General features: G+C 34.6%; 1 protein-coding gene across 1 annotated transcript; it reads left to right on the forward strand.

The window, feature by feature from the left end:
* The first annotated feature begins 613 nt into the window (after window positions 1–613).
* Window positions 614–23,456, forward strand: LOC125075062 (fatty acyl-CoA reductase wat-like). The gene is made up of 14 exons (XM_047686636.1): window positions 614–677; window positions 1,648–1,921; window positions 5,195–5,325; window positions 14,806–14,928; window positions 16,441–16,566; window positions 17,395–17,540; window positions 18,128–18,237; window positions 18,896–18,973; window positions 19,179–19,302; window positions 20,015–20,137; window positions 20,729–20,848; window positions 21,529–21,658; window positions 22,857–22,984; window positions 23,362–23,456. The coding sequence occupies exons 2-14, from the start codon at window positions 1,699–1,701 to the stop codon at window positions 23,447–23,449; spliced, it is 1,650 nt and encodes a 549-aa protein (XP_047542592.1). The 5' UTR covers window positions 614–677; window positions 1,648–1,698; the 3' UTR covers window positions 23,450–23,456.
* Window positions 23,457–23,589: the final 133 nt, after the last annotated feature.

The following is a 23,589-nucleotide window of genomic DNA, read 5'->3' on the forward strand; positions in this document are numbered from 1 at the left end:
ACAAAACATTATTAGATTACTAATAGCAATTAAAATTGATATACACTCAAAATAAATATTTGTAATAACTACCATTTTGAAAAAAATATTGATATGGAAAGTAAGCTTTACGTGTTTCTATTTATTAATCAACCGCAAAAACAAATTGAAAAATAATAATTTTGCCCTGGTTTGTATCGATCTAGTTTCCGGCTGATTTGACCACTTTTTACTGCCTGTAACCTTGTGTAAACCTGTAAACTTGTTTAGAATAATATTCGTTAAATTTTAATTATACTTAAAAAGTGAAGGCGACTTAAATTTAACAAGGAACTAAAACTACAAGAAATAGCTACTACTAAATAAATAAATATATTAAATAAATGCTTTTTTTTAATATATCGATAAAATATCGAAAACCATAAGCATCACTAAGTTAAAGAAACCCGCGAATTAAATCTGTAAATGAATTTAAGAATCATAATATTAAAAATGTTTTATGGTGATTTAATATTTATTATTAAACAGTGATAAAACCTACTTACGTACGTCTTAATGCTCTCCGCCCCCTCTAAGAATATCTTGAAGGATCACTATATATATTTTAATAAGGTGTCAGATTTGATTTGTTGCATAAGACGGTCCGATTGTCGCGGAAGTGTGTAACGTACTTTTGAAAATATCGCCATAATAATATTGTACGTATTTTCTCATGTTTTTTTGTTAATAACGTGTATTTTTAAATAAATTTAAATTTAGAAATCATTCTGAGATGAAAAGGGTCAAATTACGTTTTGAGTAAAATGTAAAATTTTGACATTTGCTAAATAATATAAAAAAATAATAAATTAGGCATGAGTCTAACATTACTAATCCTAACAATATTACGCAATATATACAAACCAACAGCTGTTCATAGTTTATACATTTGATATTTATATTAATTAAAAAAAAATATTTTTTTATTTATAATATTAATTCAAATTTTATTCTTTTTCTTTGTCGTTTGTAAGTGCACCAACGTCACAGATCATAAGTCCAGAACTGTATGAAAATATTATTTCAATAATAAATTTCATGACGGTAAAGATAATGACCGTAAATTAAAAAAAAAAAACCGTATAACTTATTTAATTATAATATTACAAGAATATAAAATTCTCGCATATCACGTCAAGTGTAAAAAAATAAAAGCCTCCGTAACTTGCATTTTCTGATATAAGTTCTATGTATATTTTTTTAAAAAGCAACCTCTCCTCATTTGCAATAGATATGACCCGTAGTCAAATCAGGCTCGGTAAATTAATTCGTTTCAAACCGACGCTAATTCTATTGTCTTCCGTTAATAATTGATCACGTGACATTGCAAATAATTGTTACATTTTAATATATTTTTTGAATTGTCAAGGGATTCCTCTGCTTAAAATTACATGTTTAAAACCAGTAATTTTATATTTTAACGTCAAACAGTCGAATTTAACTGTTTTCCGGTTTGAAGGGTGAGTGAGCGAGTTACCAAGGTTGGTGGCGCATTGGCGATGTAAGGAATGGTTAATATTTCTCACAGCACCATTGCTATTGCCAAGTTGTGAATAGTTACCATCATTTATCAGACTACATAATAGTTTAATAAAAACAATTAATTAATATTTTTTTATTTTGTTTCAGACATGACATAAATACAATTAAAGAAAAAGTAATAGAAAAAAAAAATCAAAGATGGCTGCCGTCAATGGGATAACTATCGGGAGCGCAAACTTCAGTAATATAAAAACGGACCTAAAACCAAAAGAAGGAACGAACGCTGAGGAAAATAACGATATTAGGAACGGCAATGGATACAATGAAAACTGCGTCGACATTAATATGAATAAGTCTGAAAAAATATCGGAAATTCAAGAATTCTACAATGGGAAAAACATTTTAATAACCGGCGCCACAGGTAAGATGACTATAATATCAATCATTATTATAGTATTAATATTATCTATATATAAATAATACTGACTGATTATATCTAGTTGGTCACAATTGCCATAGAAACCGAGATTTTAGGTTCAACCCCCAGTTCGGGCCGATGAAAATGTTAGGGGTTTTCTATCGAAAAATTGTCAGTAACAAATCGGAATCTGGAAAATGAAAGTGTTCGGAATGCACGTAAAGCCTCTGGTCCTGTTACTAAACTCTTCCCGGTCTTGTCGGATTTGCCGTCCCATTGAATAATGACAGTGAGAGAAAAGAGTGAGCATCTCTGGTCTGGTCTGCCTTGAAGTTATTGACCGAAATCGGCCAGACAACATCATCATATAAATAAAAACGAATGCTCCTTTGTTCGTTCTTTATCCATTCGCGAAGGTTATGGCCGAAAAAAATTATTTCTCTTTATACATATATATAATATGTATCATTTATATAAACATACTAAGATCCTTTTTACATCTGTAATTTTCGAGTTTAAGGGACAAGTGCTGTGTTTTGATTCATCTTTTTGAGGCTGAGTATCATTACTCAGACGACTCTTCCAAAGTCAATATAATGAAAAATACTTTATTGTACACCACAAACAACACGAAACACACAGAAAAAAGTAAAACAAAATCAGTAAAAAAAAAAAAAATGTTGATTACGAGTGTTGTACAATGGGCGGACTTATGACTAATTAGCCATCTCTTCCAGACAACCCGACACTCACTATAGTATATCTTTCTATCTTTATGTCTTCTTTATAAATAATAATAATAATAATCTTTATTGAAAACACAACAATTATATAAGTACAATTATATTATCTGACTTTGACTCTGAAACCCGATTTTACTGCATTTTAGGAATCGGTTAATATAGAATTGTTTTGACATACGACATTTATATAACGAATGTTATAATGTAAGTATTGTTACTGATATTGTTGTTGAAATGTATGAAATCAAAATTAAAAAAAAATTACTGGATATTTTCCTGTTGAAATTCAAATCTGTATTCAACGTAGAAGTATAACACCTTCCTATTGATTGATCATCCTAACACCGAACCGGTTTGAAAAGAAACACCACAGACAATCAGAACCGGTAAAGGACATTTATATTATTACGTCACAATTTTGTGTTTACAATGATAAGTAATCTATGAAACGTCCCGGTGGCGATCGTTTCATTCCCAAGTGATATCATCTATGATATAGCCCACAAACATGCTTTAACGGCTTTTTGAACTCAACTCAAACTCAATTCAAATTCCTTTTTTAAATATAGAAGCATTACACTTACTTATTGAGAGTCAAATTAAACACTACTACCGGATTTTAAAAGGAAATACCCTGACCTGAGAAAAACCGACAAAAGAAACTCAAAGGGTCTTTTTTTTTATTTTTTGTCAAACTAATTAAATACATATATTGAATATGAATAGAAGTAGCCAGGAGGCGATCGTTTCTCACTCAATCGTAACTCACTTATTGTATATATGCACACAAGCGTTCCTTAACATTTTTTTTTAAATTTGACAACAGAAGCGTTTTCTGGGATCCTGTTGTAGAACCGTATTCATAGCCCTACAAAAGAGTTACTGACTCTATGCAGTCGAGTAACAGGTGTAACAAGTTTGTGTTTGTTCCTTGTAACAATGCTAAAAAACCCATTTTCTCATAAAATCATTAATATTTTTCCGTACATACAAAACATTACAGAATATATATTGAGAAGCAACAGTTAATATCTTGATATCTTTAAATTTATACCTTAATGATTCTTTATGAACCAATATAAAAGTCGGACTTCCGGTCTGAGTCGGAAAAAATACTAATCTTGTGTAGTCGGGTAACACGAGTAACAATTTTATGTTTGTTCCTCGTGTAAACAGCGTGCATATCACGATTTTTAGAATTAAAGCCCTCGGCTTTGTTCGCGTTTTAAGGAATTGTTGTCAGACATTATTCACACAATATTTATAAATTATAGCACATGTGTTATTCTGTTGTATAAGCTATATTATTGCAAAGTTTCATTAAAATCATTTCAGTAGTTTTTGCGTGAAAGAGTAACAAACATACATACATACAAACTTTCGCCTTTATTATGTTTGTAATGTACAAAACAGACTTTAACCTGAAGCTCGAAAGTTTAACGGTAAACGGTGTCTATCGATGTGAAAATCGCAGGTTAGACTTGACCTCTTTGTCAAGTACCTACTAACCCCAACAAGTTAAACTAAGCTTAAGTGCATTCAAGTCATTTAAAATCTGTGCATATATACAAATATATAACAGTTCCAGTGTCTCTAATATTTTTCGACCGATTTTTTTTGTTTGGCTATCGACGAAGTTTAATGTCATTAATAAAATAAATTCGAAATTATATGAAGTTGGATGAAACATTCCAAAAATGTACATAATATAACGCATGGAACGATTAATATATGTGTACTATGTAGCATATAAGTCAATCGATGGATCGCATGAATGTTTCATGAGAATTTTGGTAATCGAGCACAGACAACAAAAGTAAAAAAAAAATATTCTCTTTAATCACAATAACGTAAACTATTTGATAAATTCAGAAGAATAATAATAGATTCGCCTTTTCAATGTTATTACGACCACTGAAGTTTTATTTATATATATATTTGTTTATAAAGTTAGTTTAGTTAGTTAGCGGACGGGTAAATCGGCTCCTGTTGGTAAGTGGTCATCACTTATATAAATTAACGAATATTAGCTTCTTTGCACTGGCAATGCGTCCAAAAACGTCAATAAGATACAATAACGACTCTCATATAAATTGCCAGGGATAACAGTCACATGTATTCCACTTGTGAGCTGCCTGATATCCCACCCTCAACTAGGTTCGTTTAGAGACTGTATTCATGACAGTATCTCACATCTATATCAATATTATATATACGAAAGTAACTCTGACCGTATATCTGTCTGTCTGTTGCTCTTTCTACCAAATTACTGAACCGAATTAGATAAAATTTCTTATGAAGCAAGAACAAACTCCAAGACTTTTACGAACTTTTATGAACACCTGACGATCCCTAGAAACGCGAGCGAAGCTGCGACTAACTCTTAAACGTCTTGAAATTTTTAAGACGTTTATTAATTAATAAAAAGTGCTGTTTATAGATTATCTCTTGCGTGATTTTTGGCTGTTCCATTTAAAAAAAAGAGTAATACCAACATAAGCTACATGTAAAATACTGTTTTGTCTTTTCTTAGGGTTCCTCGGTAAGATCCTTATGGAAAAACTGCTGAGATGCTGTCCGGGCGTCGAGAATCTCTATCTACTGGTCAGACAAAAACGGGGGAAGGACATATACACAAGAATCGAAGAGATGTTCGATGATCCCGTAAGTCCTTTTTAACCTTCTTTTTTTATATTAAGAGGAGACTGATAAATGGTCCATCAGATGGTAGTTGGTCATCATCGCCCATAGACCCAAAAAGATTAACCATTCATTATGCTCCACCAACCTTGGGAATTTAAATGGTAGGTCCCTTGTATGTCACACTCAAATACGCACGATAAAGTTCATCGAAATCGGTTTAGAAGATTTAACGACAGAAGATTTATGCATATAAAGATAATATAAAATTTTTAATACGTATCTTTTCATAACGTTTTTTTTTAAATTAGACAAGTCTAGACTTAAATTATACAGCTTTATAAACCACTTAATAGAAAACAAGCAGATTAAAAACTCATTTATTGTATTTACAATAAATGCAAGACTTGCATTAATTTTGTTTATTTGTGACGTCATTTAGTATTACGCATTACGAAGGAGGATGCATTCGTTTTATACAAGTATACCTATAGTTCTTGTTGCAATTCACTGATTGCTGTCAAAGGTTCGATTTTCGCTTATGATAAACATATTTACATTTGCACTGGTTGTGTTTGTTTTCGGACTGACTAAATGTTATTGGTTTTTTTTTAAATTTATATTAGGTAGGCAGACTGACAAATGGGCTACATCTGAACCGCTCATAACTACATCCCAATTCTTTCCCTCCAGTACATCACCAATGCACCATCAACCTCTGGAACTAAGATGTTACGTCCATTGTTCTTGTAGTTATAGTATCTCACTAACCCTTTTCAATGGAACACTACAATACGTGTTGCTGTTTGGCGATATAATAATTAAAAAAGGTTGTATATTTTTGCTTCTATCTCAAAAGGCTTTAACCATTTGCGCCTGTCTGATTATTATAAGAGTGACATTAGAGAACCTCTCCAATATTAGTTAAGTCTGTGATCATCGGAGCTGCGGTCTCTTAAAATATTTTTGGGGCGGAATGCCAGAACACTGTTTAATTCGAGGGTACATCCTTGCCCATAAATTTGTTTGTTTTAATATCTCCTACGCAGTTAATACAAGGAGGCTTAATTCGAAAATCACTAACCGCTCTTGGAAAATACTATAATTCATATAATATTTCAAGGCTTTTTCGATGCGAATTCATGACTGTGTAAATATTTTTCGTCCTTAAAACGTAAGGCCATAACTCTTGACACAGAAACCTAAGCAAATTAATGTCTCGGTCGCGTTGACTGTTTGTTTGTATATCTTAGTAATACAGTTTAAGTAATACTGTTTGTGTTCCATTAAAGGAGCAAAGATGTTCCAGTGAGCGGAACACGTCAAAATTTACCAAAAGCCGTGGGTTCGAATCCAGACAATCATTACAGATTTGATTACTTATATTTCTAGACAAGAACGCGCCAAAAAGTGGCCAACAGTTGGACACTAAGAAAACGCGCATAAGAAAATTTATGACGTTTGACAAATGTCACCAAGATGATAAATTTGGCACGTTTGATTAAGCTCTTTTGTCTCTCACATATATCTCACACTCTATCTAGATATAAATAAACTAACCACTAAAAATCTTTCATGCGGAGCCATCTCAAGCTATGCTGGGGCCCTTGGGCATCCGTGAATTTGGGGCCCGTTTGGTAGATATTTACTACCATGTACAAATAATTTCCTTATGGCCTTAAGTATAGTTTCAAATAAACGGTGCGGTAATTTTCCTAAATTCGTAGGAATCTGATTGGTTGTACAATCTTATGGTTATTTTATAGTATATGTATTTATTTCATGGAGAGCACCTCTTTCTACTTTCAATATCGACTATCGTCACTAGCTCTTTGATAAATACGTTAGTTATTTATTACAAATATGACAATTTCGAAAATATAATGTATAGCAGTCAATGTGAGCATAAACGTGTAAAACAAATTGTTGGTTCTTCGGGGCCCTTTAAGGAAGGGGGCTCTGGGCACGTGCCCTAAGGTAAAGACGGTAACGCTTTCATGTACTTAATTTATATTTATAAATAATCTCGTAATCGACGTAGAAGGAAATCACCGTCATGAAACTTCAAAGGAATATCCGCAAAGTATCCACCGGCCTGCATTGCCGCAGAGCAGTGTGGCGGATTGCATGATACGAATCTAATGATATGATATTCTAATGACGATACGGTTTTCAAATGGGCATAAAGTTTCCATTTTACCGTTGTTTTGATGACCTTCGATTTTATTAAATAACTAGTAAACCCGGCTACGCGTTACTGTGAGTACGTTATACAACATTAACAGCCTGTAAATTTCCCACTGCTGGGTTAAGGCCTTCTCTTCTTTTGAAAAGAAGATTTGGAGCATATTCCACCACACTCCTCCACTTGGTGGAAAAGCAAGTGGCAGAATTTCGTTGAAATTAGACACATGCAACTTTGACGATGTTTTCCTTCACCGCCGACCACGAGATGAGTTATAAACACAAATTAAGCACATGAAAATTAATTGGATCTTCCCTGGGTTTAAACTCGCAATCATCGGTTAAGATTAACGCGTTCTAACCACTGGGCCATCTCGGCTCTACGTTATACGTTGAATTATTCTCTGGAAGACTGCCTCGATTTTCTACTGGCCAGATATATGGTCACAGATCCCAAGGTCTCTAGTTTCTGCCCCTGAGTGAGATCCCGGGGCAAGTATTATCCTGTTTCCTGTAACCTGGTTGAATATTCAGATGTTAAAGCGTAACACACTCCCTTTCTGACTTGTATCGTTAGGACATGCAGTAAAATGACGATAAAGTTCTCTTTTGAAGTATATGTTGGTTGTAATACAAATAAGATGTTGGGCTCGAAGGTCAATATCAAGGGAGACCAGCTAATTACGCAGGACATATTATAGTGTATGTGCTCAAGTGTGTGTGTGCGTGTGTGTGTGTGTGTGTGCGAACATAGATGCACTCTCTATACCCTCACTCTCATAATCTGATGGGCCAGCAAATCCGAAACGACCGGTAAGAGTTCACGCGCAGGACGGCTTAGCGAGCTTTCTGAGGGGGTGGGTATTACGGAGAATATTTCGATAGAGGAACCCAATAATTATATAATTGTTGATGATAGGGTTTTGTAGAAGCCTATCTGAGTAGGTACCAACCACTCATCAGATATTCTACCGTCAAACAGCAGTAGTCAGTATTGATGTGTTCCGGTTTGAATGCCCGTGAGCTAATGTAACTACAAGCAAAGGGGACATAACATCTTAGTTCCCATGTCGGTGGCGCATTGGCGATGTAAGGAATGGTTAATATTTCTTACAGCGCCATTGTCTACGGTGGTGGCCACTTACCTCCAAGTGGTCCATTTGCTCGTCCGCCAACTTATATCATGAAAAGAAACAGTAACTTTCATCGACTCGTCTTCAAGTTTGAACCCTGGACTTCGCGGTATGATGAATATCTAGCCACTAGACCGATAAGGCAATCGCATAACTGACTTTTAAAATTAGAATAGCTTTTGCGTTGATATTAATATGATTGATAGACCAACGTCCATTCATTTATAATGAAAATAAAATCATCTAACCCGAGAAATATGACAACGATAAAAATTAATGCGTTATTGCAATTATGTCAAAACAAACAGACGATTACTTGTTAAATATGTATTGATATATTTGCAACGAACAAAGTGTTAATGTTTTTCATTATTTATTTTACATCTAACATTGTTTGTATTTAAGTTCTATAAATTTGTTTTGAGTGAGACGAACACGTCACTGTTTACATAAATATGTTTAAGTTAATATTAAAACTGGATAGACTTTACTTGGTAGGGCTATGTGCAAGCCCTAGGTACCACCAACTTATTGTATATTCTACCACCAAACTGCAATACTTAGGGTTATTGTGTTCCGGTTTTAAGGGTGAGTGAGTCAGTATAATTACAGGCAAGAGCGCCATAATATTTTAGTTCCCAACGTTTGTGGCGTGTTGGTGATATGATGATTGATTTCTATACGTCTTAAAGCATCGATATATATGTCAGGTGGCCCATTGGCCAGTCCTTAAAAGAAGAGGATGTATCCTTGGAGTTCAAGCTTCCTTCGTAACAAATTTCATCAAATTCGATTCATAGGTTTGGTGAAAGAGTAGCAAACATATCAGTTCCCAAGGTTGGTTGCGCATTGGTTGTATAAGAAATAGTTAAAATTTCATACCAATGTACTCGTATATATGCACATGTACTGGTAACCAATTGTCATCAGATGGTCCAATGGCTGGTCCGCCTTATGATGCCATAATTGTTTTTTCCTCAAAATGGACATCTATTTTGTTTAGGAAAATTTTGAAAAGTAATTTCTTATAATTTACAGTAGTCTATATAGTTGGGGAAAAAGTTAGGCATTAGGTTAGCCCCCCCTTCATTCCGATTAACAGAACTCGATAGGTTTACAATTTTAAAAACACATCATTTAATAACGGACGATTTTTGTTTTATTTAAAATGTATTCTTTGTTCATCAGTCAGGTCTTAGTCACCAACAAAGTCAACTTGACCCACTAACCCATAAAATACTTTAAGGCGTTTATAAATTCACACCTTCATTATGATTGTATGGTTAAGACTGAATATTTATAAGACAAAGTATCAAATATGTCAAAACGTAATAACAGCTGGTGAATTTCTTTTTGGACTAAGGTCTTTTGAAGTAAGTAAGTTCTTCAACCAATAGGGGTAATAATATATGGGGTTAATTACACACAAACGCAAATGAAAATTCAATGGAAATTGAAATTCGACGACCTCCGTGGTCGAGTAGTATGTATACCGGTTTTCATGGGTACGCCACTCCGAGGTCCCGGGTTCGATTCCCGGTCGAGTCGATGTAGAAAAAGATCATTAGTTTTCTATATTGTCTTGGGTCTGGGTGTTTGTGGTGCCGTCGTTACTTCTGATTTTCCATAACACAAGCTTTAGCTACTTACATTGGGATCAGAGTAATGTATGTGATGTTATCCAATTTTGAACCCTCAATATCAGTTAAGCTGTTCGACCACTGGATCGTCTCGGCTTAAATTGTCAAGCTGTGTCAAAATTGTATTAAACGAAACGTAGAAGGAACTTCTAATTGTATATATTACCTTATACTAATATTAAACGTCAATAGCCGCGTTATTTACTCTGTTAAAAGGATAAGTGGATGCTGTCATAGTTTACGAAGTATCCTTAATGACTCAACTTTATATGAAGCTAAGTTTGCCAGGCGTCCGGATAAAACCGGACATAGGAAGACTTTGGGTAGGTGTTCGGGAAAACGAGATTGTATCCAGCCTCTCCATTTTTTTAAATTTTGATAAGCGTTGTGGCTTTTTTTTGAAATTTTGAAAGAAATTTATCTTGAATTTTCTGGTACATGAACAAAAATGCCTAAGTTTATCTTAAATAAATATATATTTATATACATTTATTTAATAATAATAATAATATATATATATTATTGTTACGACAAAAATACTTTAATTATTATTATCAATGTTCGGCTTTTCGGTTTTAATTTGCTTTAGTAATTATTTTTATGAATAATAAATTCACAAAACTACCAAACATATCTTTATACGACATTCACTAATGTACGGAGAGATTCATGAAGAAGGTTTAGGTGTCAAATTTATAACAATATTGTGTAAATTGGGAAATACGATAATCAAATCAAATCAAAATCAAAAAAACTCTTTATTGTACACCAGTTAACACATAATTTAGTCACGTTTAAGAAAGATGATGATTGTTGAAGTCGTATAAAGTGATCACGGCACACTAAATTGGTGGTAGGGCTTCTTGCAAATCCACCTGGGCAAACCTATTCAGCAGAATATGTTCTGCAGCAGCAATCCTTAGGTTCCTTTTTTAAGGGAGCCAGTATCACTAAAATTACCCACAGCTTCTACGAGCTTTGGTCACCACTTACCATCAGGTGGCACACTTGCTAAGACATATCAATGCAATAAAAAAAATACTTTATACGTTAATAGTTAGCATATTATTGAGATATAAAGTAACAAAGTACACTAGATTCAATTGTTAAGTAATTGTTTTGACGACTGTAGACGTACAATGACCCAGAATGTTTTAATATGCCGACGTAGAAGGAACGAAAACTGTCGGTACAGGCGTTTTGAATCGAATCACTGCCCAGACATACATACATATATATGTTACTGTAAAAGCTCGAACTACGGTAAATCTTAAGATTTTCCAGTAAAACCTTCGATTTACCGATTATGAATGGTAAATGTCCATAAAACTTTAGAATTCGAACTTTTACCATCATTCACTTGGTAAATCTTAGGATTTACATGTTAGGTTAGGTTAGGTTGGAATATTAACAGTCCGAAAAAGTCGTCTCTTTTTAATAAATACTTTCATTTACCAACTCATGTCGGTAAGTCTTAGGTTTTACTGGAAAATCTTAAGATTTACCTTAGTTCGAGCTTTTACAGTAACGTATATACATCACAAACTAATCTACTGTGCAATGGATTATCGAGGAATCGCTGACTCTGATATTACAATTTGTATTAGTTTGGGGTCAGAGGTCCACTACCAGAGTTGCATGTAAAAATCCTAGATTTAGAAAATACTTTAAACATATTGCATACATTAATTTCTTGGTGTAAATAAATCATTATATAACAAATACAAAAAGAGCTCTGTATAAGAAAATTGTGGGTCTTCTAAATATCTACAGTCAGCATAATATAATATATCACTGTCTATATGTTTATTTAAAACAAAAGGTAAAATAATAAAAAAAATAGTTTAGTTTGATTGACGACCTCCGTGGTCGAGTACACTATTCGACCACGTACACCGGTTTTCATGGGTACGCCACTCCGAGGTCCCGGGTTCGATCCCGACCGAGTCAATGTAGAAAAAGTTCATTAGTTTTCTATGTTGTCTTGGGTCTGGGTGTTTTTGGTACCGTCGTTACTTCTGATCTTCCATAACACAAGTGCTTTAGCTACTTACATTGGGATCAGAGTAATGTATGTGATGTTGTCTAATATTTATTATTATTATTATATATATATTTTATTGTCATAAAGTATTATTGTTTATCAAAGTGAATAACATAATGATAATTTTTAAACGATTAATGTAAATACTTCGGTTTTATAAAGTTGCTCGCGCACAAAGGGTTCCGTATCATTATCTATAAAAACGGCAAAAAAGTCATGTCTCTTGTATGGGAGCCCCCTTAAATATTTATTTTATTCTGTTTTTTATTATAGTAGCGGCAACACAAATACATCATCTGTGAAAATTTAAAACTGTCTAACTATCACGGTTCATGAGATACAACCTGGTGACAGACGGACAGACGAACGGACAGAAAGCGGAGTCTTAGTAATAATAAACTTTTCTTTCTTTAATAGGGTCCGTTTTTCTTTGGGTACGGAATCCTAAAAATACAAAATACATGTACGATGCATTGTACGGGCGAATAGATAAGTTGGCAAACCAGTCTTATCCCAGGGTGCAGGTACAGGCTAGGGGGTGCCTCACCGGTAATGATCAAGGCTGAAAACATAGGTGAGGCGCTCAAGATGTCTCTTAACAATCTTCTGGGAGAGATGAGATCACCAGAACTCATGCAATTCGGCGTTCGTTATGGTTAAGATGGGGCTGTTAGTTACAGAACATTTATGTCGAAACAGACTCTTCACGTAAATATATATAAAAAATACACGTACAAATATATCTGAACTATGACACAGGATATACTAATTTGTTATTAAACGTTTTAATACGTCAAAGATCAAAACCTTTGACTTCTATTACAAGTATTAATTAATCACTGAGAACGTTAACAAAAACAGTTGAAAAACGTGTGACGTTGACGCCGAGAAAACGTCATTAGTTCCATGTAATTAAGTTATACTTGCAAAATTAAGTTTTTTAGACGGAATACTTATTGTTATTCCTATTACTATACAGTACTTGAATGATAATTGTAATTTTATAGTACAGTCTATCTCTATATAGACACTATTCCAACCTTAAGTGGAGAAAAGCCAAAATAACATTTGACAGCAAAATGACGCGACATCATTGGTCGAGAGCTTGATTAATCTATGATATTCACTATGGATTTGCGCAAAAATGGCGTTTTGAACGTCGACGAAAGTATTTTCGGAATTTTATTGAGTTGAATTAAATATATGTTGTTAAGTGTAATAGTTTTGTATTATAAATAAAGATATATTGGTCATAAACTCTTACTTGTGTACAATATAGCTGAATTATTAGTAAATCGCATGAAATACGTACATCTCAGGTTTGTTTATTCTTATTAGAATTGGTTTAGAAAAAGATTTAGGCTCGGGTTCCATCACAGGACACTAATTATTGTAAAAAACAGCATTGTAAATCTGTTTATTTGAAAAGAGCAACTATGAGAGATTCTTCTCGCTGGAGGCTGGTTTCCGGAACGATGGTAGTGTTTAAATATCGACGATTCAAAAACGCTTCATTGTGAAGTTTACTTGAATAAAATTGACTTGATTTGATTACAACTAATTCGATTGGAACAATACCAATGCAAGGGACGGTTAATATTTCTTTTGGTACCGACGTGTATTTGTAATGTGACCATTTACTATCAGATGACCCATTAGACAGTCTGCCCAGCTATTTTAATTAAAAAAAAATTAACCCCTGTACTATATTATTTCCCGCGCAGTTAGTCCGTGGCCAGAAAGTGATATACGTTCCCGATTCTATTCCAACGTTGACTAATACTGATATAAATAACTGTAACTGGTATCCAATTCTTCATTTATATCGTTTATGACACGATCCCGATCCAACTTCGACGGAACCGCAACTGTATTGTTGTGTTAGCAGAATAGGAAAACGAATAATCAGCGACGATATTCCATTGCTTCAAAGTGACATTTTGATGGTAAAATTGGCGCACAGGTTAAGTCTATAATAAATTTCTTATTTATACTAAATTATGCGTTTTTGTGAGCCGATGGCTCAGTGGTTAGAGCGCGTACATCTTAATCGATGATTTCTGGTTCAAACCCAGGGAGGCACCACTGAATTTTCATGTGCTTAATTTATGTTTATAATTCATCTCGTGCTCGGCTCTGAAGGAAAACATCGTAAGTAAACTTTTTTTTCCGCTGGAAAAACGCATAACGCGTTTCCTCAACATGATGTGGGGCTCGCCGACGCTGAAGGCACCGGAATACGAACTAAAAAACCAGCAGTACCCACTCCGTCTTTTTGAGAGACGTCATGGGATTGCTTGCGCATACTACCGTGATCGTAAGGAAACCTGCATGTGTCTAATTTCAATAAAATTCAGCCACATGTGTATTCCTAACCCGAATTGAAGCAGCGCGGTGGAATATGCTCCAAACCATCTCCTCAAAGGGAGAGGAGGCCTTAGCCCAGCAGTGGGACATTCACAGGCTGTTAATGTAATGTAATGTTTATGCGTTTTTGTTGCAGGTTTTCGATCGACTTAAAGAGGAAGTGCCGAAGTTCAGGCATAAAATAGTCGCCATACCAGCGGACTGTGAAGCCGCTGGCTTAGGACTAAACATCACTGACAGACAGACGCTCATCGAAAAGGTAACGCTTGTTATAAACTGATGGATATATGTTGTTTATTTATAAATAATTACAATTCAAATCGAGGATTAAACGACATTTTATATAGTAATTGAACACAATGGCTCAATTCGAAGAATCAGCTGCAATTATTATTCTCATTACATATAGCGTTCGACTATTTGCGTCATAGCTTGGCGTCAAATGAGACTATGACGTTTTTCTTAATTATCAGCACTCCGCTAACGGCTTTGCTCAAATATCCCCACATTGGGTGGGTTGGAGCCACCTGCCCCAACGTTAGATTCAGGTTGAAAAAAGTACAAAAAGTTTTATAATATTTTTTATCAAAATATTCTTCATCACTTTGAATCGTCATGTCACAGTATTGATTTAAATGTTAACCGGCAAGAATCTCTGTAATTGCTTTTTGATTATAATTAAAGTGTATCTCCGTAAAGTACAATACAATTTTTATATATCCTGCCTCATTAGCAGCCCGTAACTGTCCCACTGCTGGGATAAAGGCCTTCTCTCCCTTTGAGGAGAAGGTTTGGAGCATATTCCATCACGCTGCTCCAATGCGGGTTGGCGGAATACACATGTGGCAGAATTTCGTTGAAATTAGACACATGCAGGTTTCCTCACGATGTTTTCCTTGATGAATTATAAACACCGAGATGACCCAGTGGTTAGAACGCGTGCATCTTAACCGATGATTTCGGGTTCAAACCCAGGCAGGCACCACTGAATTTTCATGTGCTTTGTGTTTATCCTGCCTTGAAATCAAGAAATACTAAGTCCGCGCTTTTTTATTCTCAACATAATCTTGTATTGCGTAATTATGTTTTATTTATCATTGTTTTTTTGAGATGAGCTTTAACAATTTTTATTAGAGCTAAATGTGGAGTAACTTAAAAGTTAACATTTAATGTAGGTTATCTTATAACACCAAGTCTCTGACATTGCAAAGGCAGTAAAGCCTTCCTGGAGCATGGTTTTCTTTTCTTTAACGCGATTACATTTAAAACCCGTTCCAAAAAACATAAGGCGTATTATTTGATAAAATACCATATCTATACGAATATTGTAAAGAGTTGTTTGTTTGTATGTAGGAGGTAAACATCGGAAGTATTTATTTAAAATATATTTCGCTGATAGAAAGTTGAATTCCTAAATACTATAGGGTATACATTTTATTAATATCATATGATTTTTATTAATAATAAATTGAACCCTTGCGAAGCTGAGCGAGTCGCTAGTAGATTCCTCTAGATCCAGTATAGTACTCGTTAAAAAAGAGTAACTACTGAGTTTCTTGCCGGTTACTTTAAGATACTTATAATTCGAGAGTATATCTTAAAGCTGCTTTTAAAAGCTTTGAATAAATTATATTTTGGTTCAATTTAGTATTGTGCTACAGTAAAAGCAATTCACAGCCATACGCCACCTTTGGAAAAAAATATGAACATTTGTAAATAATAGCTTTTATTGATATGTTTCCTTTCTCAATTTATGTTTGTTGATTTCCAGGTCCATGTGATATTCCATTCAGCGGCCACGGTCAAGTTTGACGAGCACCTGCGAGCTGCATTGATCACGAATGTTCAAGCACCGCTGTACTTGTTAGAACTAGCCAAAGATATGAAAGGCTTGAAGGTAAATTGTTTAACTTGGTTTTAATGTATGGTTGGGCTTTGTGCGATCCTGTTTGGGTAGGTATCGTGCATCGTGTAATCTACCGCCAAAGAGACACTTTTAGTATTTTTTGTTCAAGATTGAAAGGTGAGAGAGCCAGATTAACTAGGGACATAACATATTAGTTTCCGAAATTGGTGTACCAAAGTCTATGGGTGGTGGTGACCACTTAACATAAATCCTCCTCATTATATATAATATATACGCCATTTTGATACGTGTTTCTTATAAATCTTATAATTCTTGTAGTCAATGTCAAATTTTATTCCAATATTTTACTCGTGGTCTGCGGTGACTTTCGAGTTTCATACATAATAGCTCTACAGGACCGATGGACTCTACAGGATAAACCCACGAGCAAAAGCATTTTCCGAAAGGGTAAGATTGACAGCTGACCTTGAAAGTCTAAACACATTTATCTCAGTTCTATTAAACTAGCGCTTAATCCAAATTTATGCGTCTTGGCAAATATTTGACAATAATTTATAAAACATATTTCCAAGATAGAATTGACAAACCCAGGAATATTTACAGTTAACTATTTATTTGGACATGGGGGTAATGATTAGTCATCTCCATATATATTAGTACTGTTATAAATATAAATACTATTTTCAAGGTCATGGAAATCAGTATACTCTTCGTCAACTAATCTCGGCGTCCCAACCGGTAATTTGATACCAAAAAGTATTCATATTTGGCGTTAGAATATGTGGGGCACCAAGGGCTTATGGAGCTTTAAAACTTCAAAACTTGTATAGCTTTATCGATTATTTTATAAATCTCCAGGTCTTCATGCACATATCGACGGCTTATTCAAACTCTCACCTGACACACGTCGAGGAGAAGTTCTACCCTTGCAGTTCGGAAAGCGAGAAACTTCACAACATGATCAACAAACTAACGGATGATCAGATTAATGATATTTTACCAATGTAAGTGTTCATTTACAAAATTATTTATCCAATTTAGAAGAATTAAATTTACTCACACCGGTTTTGGAAAATAAAAATTTTAGCTCTTTCTTGAGAAAAAGTGGTAAAACTTTGTAAAAGCTTGCAATTGTCAATACAATAAAAAATGAGCTAAAAATGAGCGGTATTTATTTACCTATTATATGTACTAATATTTACGCTGAAATGGTTTAGTGTTTGAACACATTATTTGATGGATCTCTTCCTTATTAAGAAATCTTATAAGCGATGACTGATGTAAGCGGAAGAAGATCTCTCAAAGTTCAAGCGACATTATGACCAAATACCCTTTACACGCTTGATGTAATACATCTCAAAGTCTCTTCTCAAAAGAAAGGAGACTTTATCTAAGCAGGGGCGTTTTTCAAATCAAATTCCTTTATACAATAAAGAAGCATTACACTTACTTATTGATTGTCAAATTAAACACTACCACTGTTTACCGGCTGGTACCTTTTTTAACAAATCAGCCAAATTTTTCAGTTGCAAAAGCTATTTGTACTGTATACCTAAATTATTGTTATTTTAATTGTTTTTTTTTCCCGCAGTATTTTAGAGAAATGGCCTAACACATATACCTTTACCAAAGCGTTGGCAGAGAAAGAATTGAGGCGGAACTCCAAAAACGTGCCATTAGGAATATTTAGACCGGCCATCGGTAATAAAATTATGTATATTTATTATAGTTAAGGAATCATTTCTATTTTTACTTGTCCATAGCTGTTAATCGTTAAAGCAGTGCTATATTCTAAGAACTCACTTCGTATCTCACTTGTGAACTATTCTAATTTTCACGCCTTTAATGTTATTATTTTCATAGTCAATGTCGCATATCACTTCTGACATTTCACGATCGTGTTCTGCGGTGAGTATATTATTTGATCTTACAAAATTGCTCTAGTGATTCTAAAAACTATTTTAATGTGTAAGTTATCAAGATTTAGATACTCTAAAACAAGTGACATGGTGGTATGGCTTTGTGTTGTAGTACTCAGTATTGAGTGAGCCAGTGTAACTTTTCACAAGGGACGAAACATCTTAGATCCCAAGGTCGTTGGCACATCCACGTGAGTGGTCCACTCACCATCAGGTGGCCCATTTGGTCGTCCGCCTTCCTATATCGTAAAAAAGTATTTATTAGAATTATAGTGTCACCCCTACAGAAACTATTTGCAAAATTCACCGCAATCAGTTGGTTCAAACTAGTTTAAAATTCAGTTGCCATATTTGAAAAATATATATATTTACATTACATGTCCAAAATAGTTGAACTATTGTCTCGTGATGTGTCCGATGATTATATGTTATTGTTTTAGTGTCTTCAACTGCAAGAGAACCTCTGAAATGTTGGCTGGACAATATGTATGGACCCACTGGAGCAGCTGTCGGTACAGGTTAGTAATATGAGGAATGGTTAATATTTCTTACAGCGCCATAGTCTATGGGTGGTTGTGACCACTTACCATCAGGTGGTCCATATGCTCGTCCGACCTATGACATAAAAACAAAAACAAAAAACAAACTGAATAGACGAATTTTAGACAAAGTTGTGAAAGACGGTCTTAAAAAAAATATGAAAAATGATATTTCTACTTTCAGTAACGGGGATGCTGAGGACGATGCAGTGTGATGAATCTGTCACGGCTGACATAGTACCCGTTGACTCGGCTGTCAATTGCCTCATGGTCGCAGCTCATGACGTCTACAAGCAATTTAGAAAAAGGTGCAATAATTATTAAATAATTAACAGAAGCTTGTTCTGGGTTAGCCTAGCGTTCAGACACTTGAAAAATCGGGGAGGTTATATTGAGACCGTGTTGTGTAGAAATGTTCCACTGACTAAAAAAAGACGATTTTGATATTTAAAGGAGTAAATCAATATTATGAAATGTCTTTAAAATAATATGTATAAGTTTGTGTAACGGACTGTAAAAACCATTATACAAATTTTACTAGAACAATGGTTTTCACTTTTAAATCTTAATAAATTTTGAGACATTTCTGCACAACACGCAGGAAAATATAGTAACGGAATAACTCGGAATTGGTGTATTGTTCTTAATTTTAGAGAATCATATTATAGATATAATAGATTATAATTGTTCGCTAGTCCCTCTGTTTCTAACTGAAATGTATATCAATGCCTATGTTTACAACTGGTTTTTGTTGAAAGTTACTAACAATCTCAAAAGTCTGTATCAGTTTTTTCGGCAACTCAAGTGAACATAGAAGATGAAGATTGTGTAAAACTTTAACGTAAACGCGTGTTGTCAACACAAAAAGAGCTAATTTGCCAATTTTTACAATTCTGGTGCCTCTCTGAAGAACTGCAAACACAGATTACTTTAGGAAACCTCATCTTTAACACCTAAAATACTTTAAATACAATATCATGATTGTCAAATTTATACTTTAATTAAATTAAATTATTTCAGCTCGATTTTAGAACCACCAATATTCAATTATGTAAGCTCAGTGGAAAACCGAATAACCTGGGGCGAGTTCACGAACTTAAACTTGGCGATGATTGACAAGCATCCCTTCTCTAACGCTGTCTGGTAAGATCTTTATGATATTATTTTTCCCCCAATTTTGTTTTAAATAACTTATTAATTCATAACTCAAATTTATAACTGTAGGCTTTTATTAACCCCTGGGATCTTTCGAATATAGGGGTTAAGCGAAACTTCTTCTCTTGTAATGAAGGTATAATTTCGTCTTAAACATTTAATACTAAAATAAATCACTTCTGATAAAAATAATATAGAGCTATTCGATAAGATACTCGATACTCATCGCAAAACACTTTATCAACTGTCCCGAAAGCATCTGAATTGCCGTTGATTTTTAATATTTCACAAGTGAAATACGGTGTGAAATCTTGCTGAACGACTTTGCTTTTTCTATTTGTATATTAGTGATTAACCATTTGCACCAACCAGTAATTCGCTGGCTAGTACACAATAATATTAAATATACTTAAAAGAGCAACTGGTCCTACCCTGTTTCATATCCTGAGAGGTTAGCTAGTCTTCGTGGAGAATATAGCCAAAATTATTTACGAAGTTCCTCTGGCTGCCAAGGAAAAAATTGGATAGAACGAACGATAGGTCATCATAATTTATAATAAATGCAAACATCTGTTTCAGGTACGTCTCCTTGACTCTCAACAAATCGGCGGCAATGCATCAGATATATATGTTTTTCCTTCACTTGATACCCGCGGCGCTGGTCGACGGATTAGCTTTATGTATTGGAAAGAAACCTAAGTGAGTATAAACATCTGCTTTACATTTATCTGCTAGTGATCGATATCACATATCAAAGCCCGATATCTTTGTACTATTCCATCGAAGTAGAATCCACTGATCAGCTTATCTAGTAAATATTATTGCTGTTTATCTCTGTATTCTGGTTTGAAGTATTAGTGAGGGAAATACAGGCACAAAGGATCCCATCATAACCATTCCTTACAACACCAATGCGCCACCAACCTTGGGAACTAAGATGTTACGTCCCTTGTGCCTGTAGTTACACTGGCTCACTCACCCTTCAAACCGGAACACCACAATACTGAGTACTGCTGTTTGGCGCTAGAATATCTGATGAGTGGGTGGTATCTACCCAGACGGGCTTGCACAAAGTCCTACCACCATTGGGGATCGTTGATGTTGTATGTAATACCAAGGGGTATATATACACATATTTGCAGTTCCAATTTATATGGGAGTAGGTCCATTAGGTCCATTTGCTCTCTATATATTAGAAAAAAATCTTGAGAAACTATTATTTTTCATGACTCAGCAAAATGCGAATTTTGTAATTTGTTTCATAATATTTCGATCGAAATCCGATATTGAAATTTGGACAATTTGTCTCACAACCAAGGTTTAATGTCGTCGTTACTGAAATTTTCTCGAAATCTAACTAAATATTTTTTTATTTCCAGAATGTTAAAAGTTTACAGAAAGATACATAAATTCTCATCCGTACTGAGGTATTTCTGCACGAGAGAAATAACTTTCTGCAATCGAAGGACCAGAGAACTGTGGGAGAACACGTCAGATTTGGACAAACAGGTATTTAAAAAACATGATCAGATATTTTAGTCATTTATTACGGTGGAGCATTGCTCTCGTGGAGCGTCCCTTTGTCCTCGCAATGTTGACGTCACAGTTATAGCCTTGGCGACTAGAAATGCTCGTCTAAATTGTAGCATCTCCTTTAGAAATATACCTTACCTGTAAGAGGACACTAATAGTAAGCTACAAGATGTAACGTAGTTTTTGACGACCTCCGTGGTCGAATAGTGTGTACAACGGTTTCCATGGGTACGTTACTCCGAGGATCAGGGTTCGATTCCCGGCCGAGTCGATGTAGAAAAAATTCATCAATTCTCTATGTTGTCCAATATGTGACGTTGTTGTAGTTAGATACGTGAACTTCGTCCATACTAATATTGTAAATGCGAAACAAACTCTGTCCGTCTGTGTCTCTTTCACGGCCGAACCACCGAACAGAATTTGATGAAATTTGGTATGAAGCAAGCTTGAACTCCAAGAAAGGTTTTTATGTCTGACGACTAACCCTTAAAACGCCAGCGAATACGCAGGCGTCAACGAGTGCTCAAGAAAAAAATGGTCATCTTGGTTAAGCTTAACAAATGTAACGTATGTCCTTGGGGTTCAAGCTTGCTTGATACCAAATTTCATAGAATTTGGCTCAGTGGTTAAGTCGTGAAAGAGTAACAGACAAGCAGAGTTCATCATTCTATTGCCCTTATCCCAATTTTACTCGGGATCGGCGCAGCATGTCTTCTTCTTCCATACTTCTCTGTCGGACGTCATCTCACAAGTAACATTATTTCTAACCATATCGTCTTTCACACAATCCATCCATCGTTTCTTTGGTCGTCCCCTACCTCTATATCCACATTCATTCTCAAAACCTTTCTCACAACACGGTCCTCATTCCTCCGCATAACATGCCCATACCAAGACAGCCGGTTTCCAGATAGCTCGGTTACCGGTGCCACTTTCAAACTTCCAGACAAACAGAGTTACTTTCGTATATTATAATATTAGTATAGATGAAGTTCACGTATCTAATGCTTGCGACTTCAACTAAATTAAACTAAGATAGTCCACGATCACATTTATAGACGTCAATAATGCTGACAACGTTTTTGTTATATGTTGAATCGTAATTCCATACTCGATTCGATTTTTTTTTTCGGAATTGTGTTCAATCGAACTGTAAAACAATTTGCTTTTTCAGATATTCCCGTTTAGTATGAGTGATGTTGATTGGAACGACTACTTCGAAGACTACCTCGCTGGTATCCGACGCTACCTGTTCAAAGATAGCGACGACACGATACCGCAGGCTCGCATTAAATGGAAAAGGTATGCTTTTTAATTATATTGTAATTATAATATTTACGCATCTTTAAAAAATACAAAATATATTTATAATGTGGCTCTGCCCAGAGGGTATTAATGGAGACCGTTATTTTTTCTAACAACTAGAACTTTTTTTTTTACTCGTTTGGGTAGATACCAATCACTCATCAGATATTTTAGTGTTGTGTTCCGACCTGAAGTAAGCCAATAGGAAAGGCACATGGGATATAAAATCTTAGCTCCTAAGGTTGTTAACATTGGCGATTTTGTTGGTAACAACAGGTGGCCTATTTGACCTTCCATTATAAAAAAAAAATTTTTTTCTTTTGTAAAAACTTGAATAATATATTTAATTTAATCACATTTAATTTTTGTTTCAGATTATACTATCTTCACCAGATAGTTCGATTACTTTTCCTGATGTTTGTGATCTACGCTCTCTGGTCTATATTTACACGAATCTTTTAAATTTTAAGAAGAAGAAATGTTCACAATATGTAAACCCAGGCAGTGTTTTTAATAACATTACTGAGTGGGCATTTATTTGATAGTTTAAAATATAAAACGGGTATAGATATGAATTGAAATAACGTTAACCCGATGTTTTA

This window comes from Vanessa atalanta, chromosome 29, assembly GCF_905147765.1.
Source record: "Vanessa atalanta chromosome 29, ilVanAtal1.2, whole genome shotgun sequence".
In the NCBI taxonomy this organism is placed as follows: Eukaryota; Metazoa; Arthropoda; class Insecta; order Lepidoptera; family Nymphalidae; genus Vanessa; species Vanessa atalanta.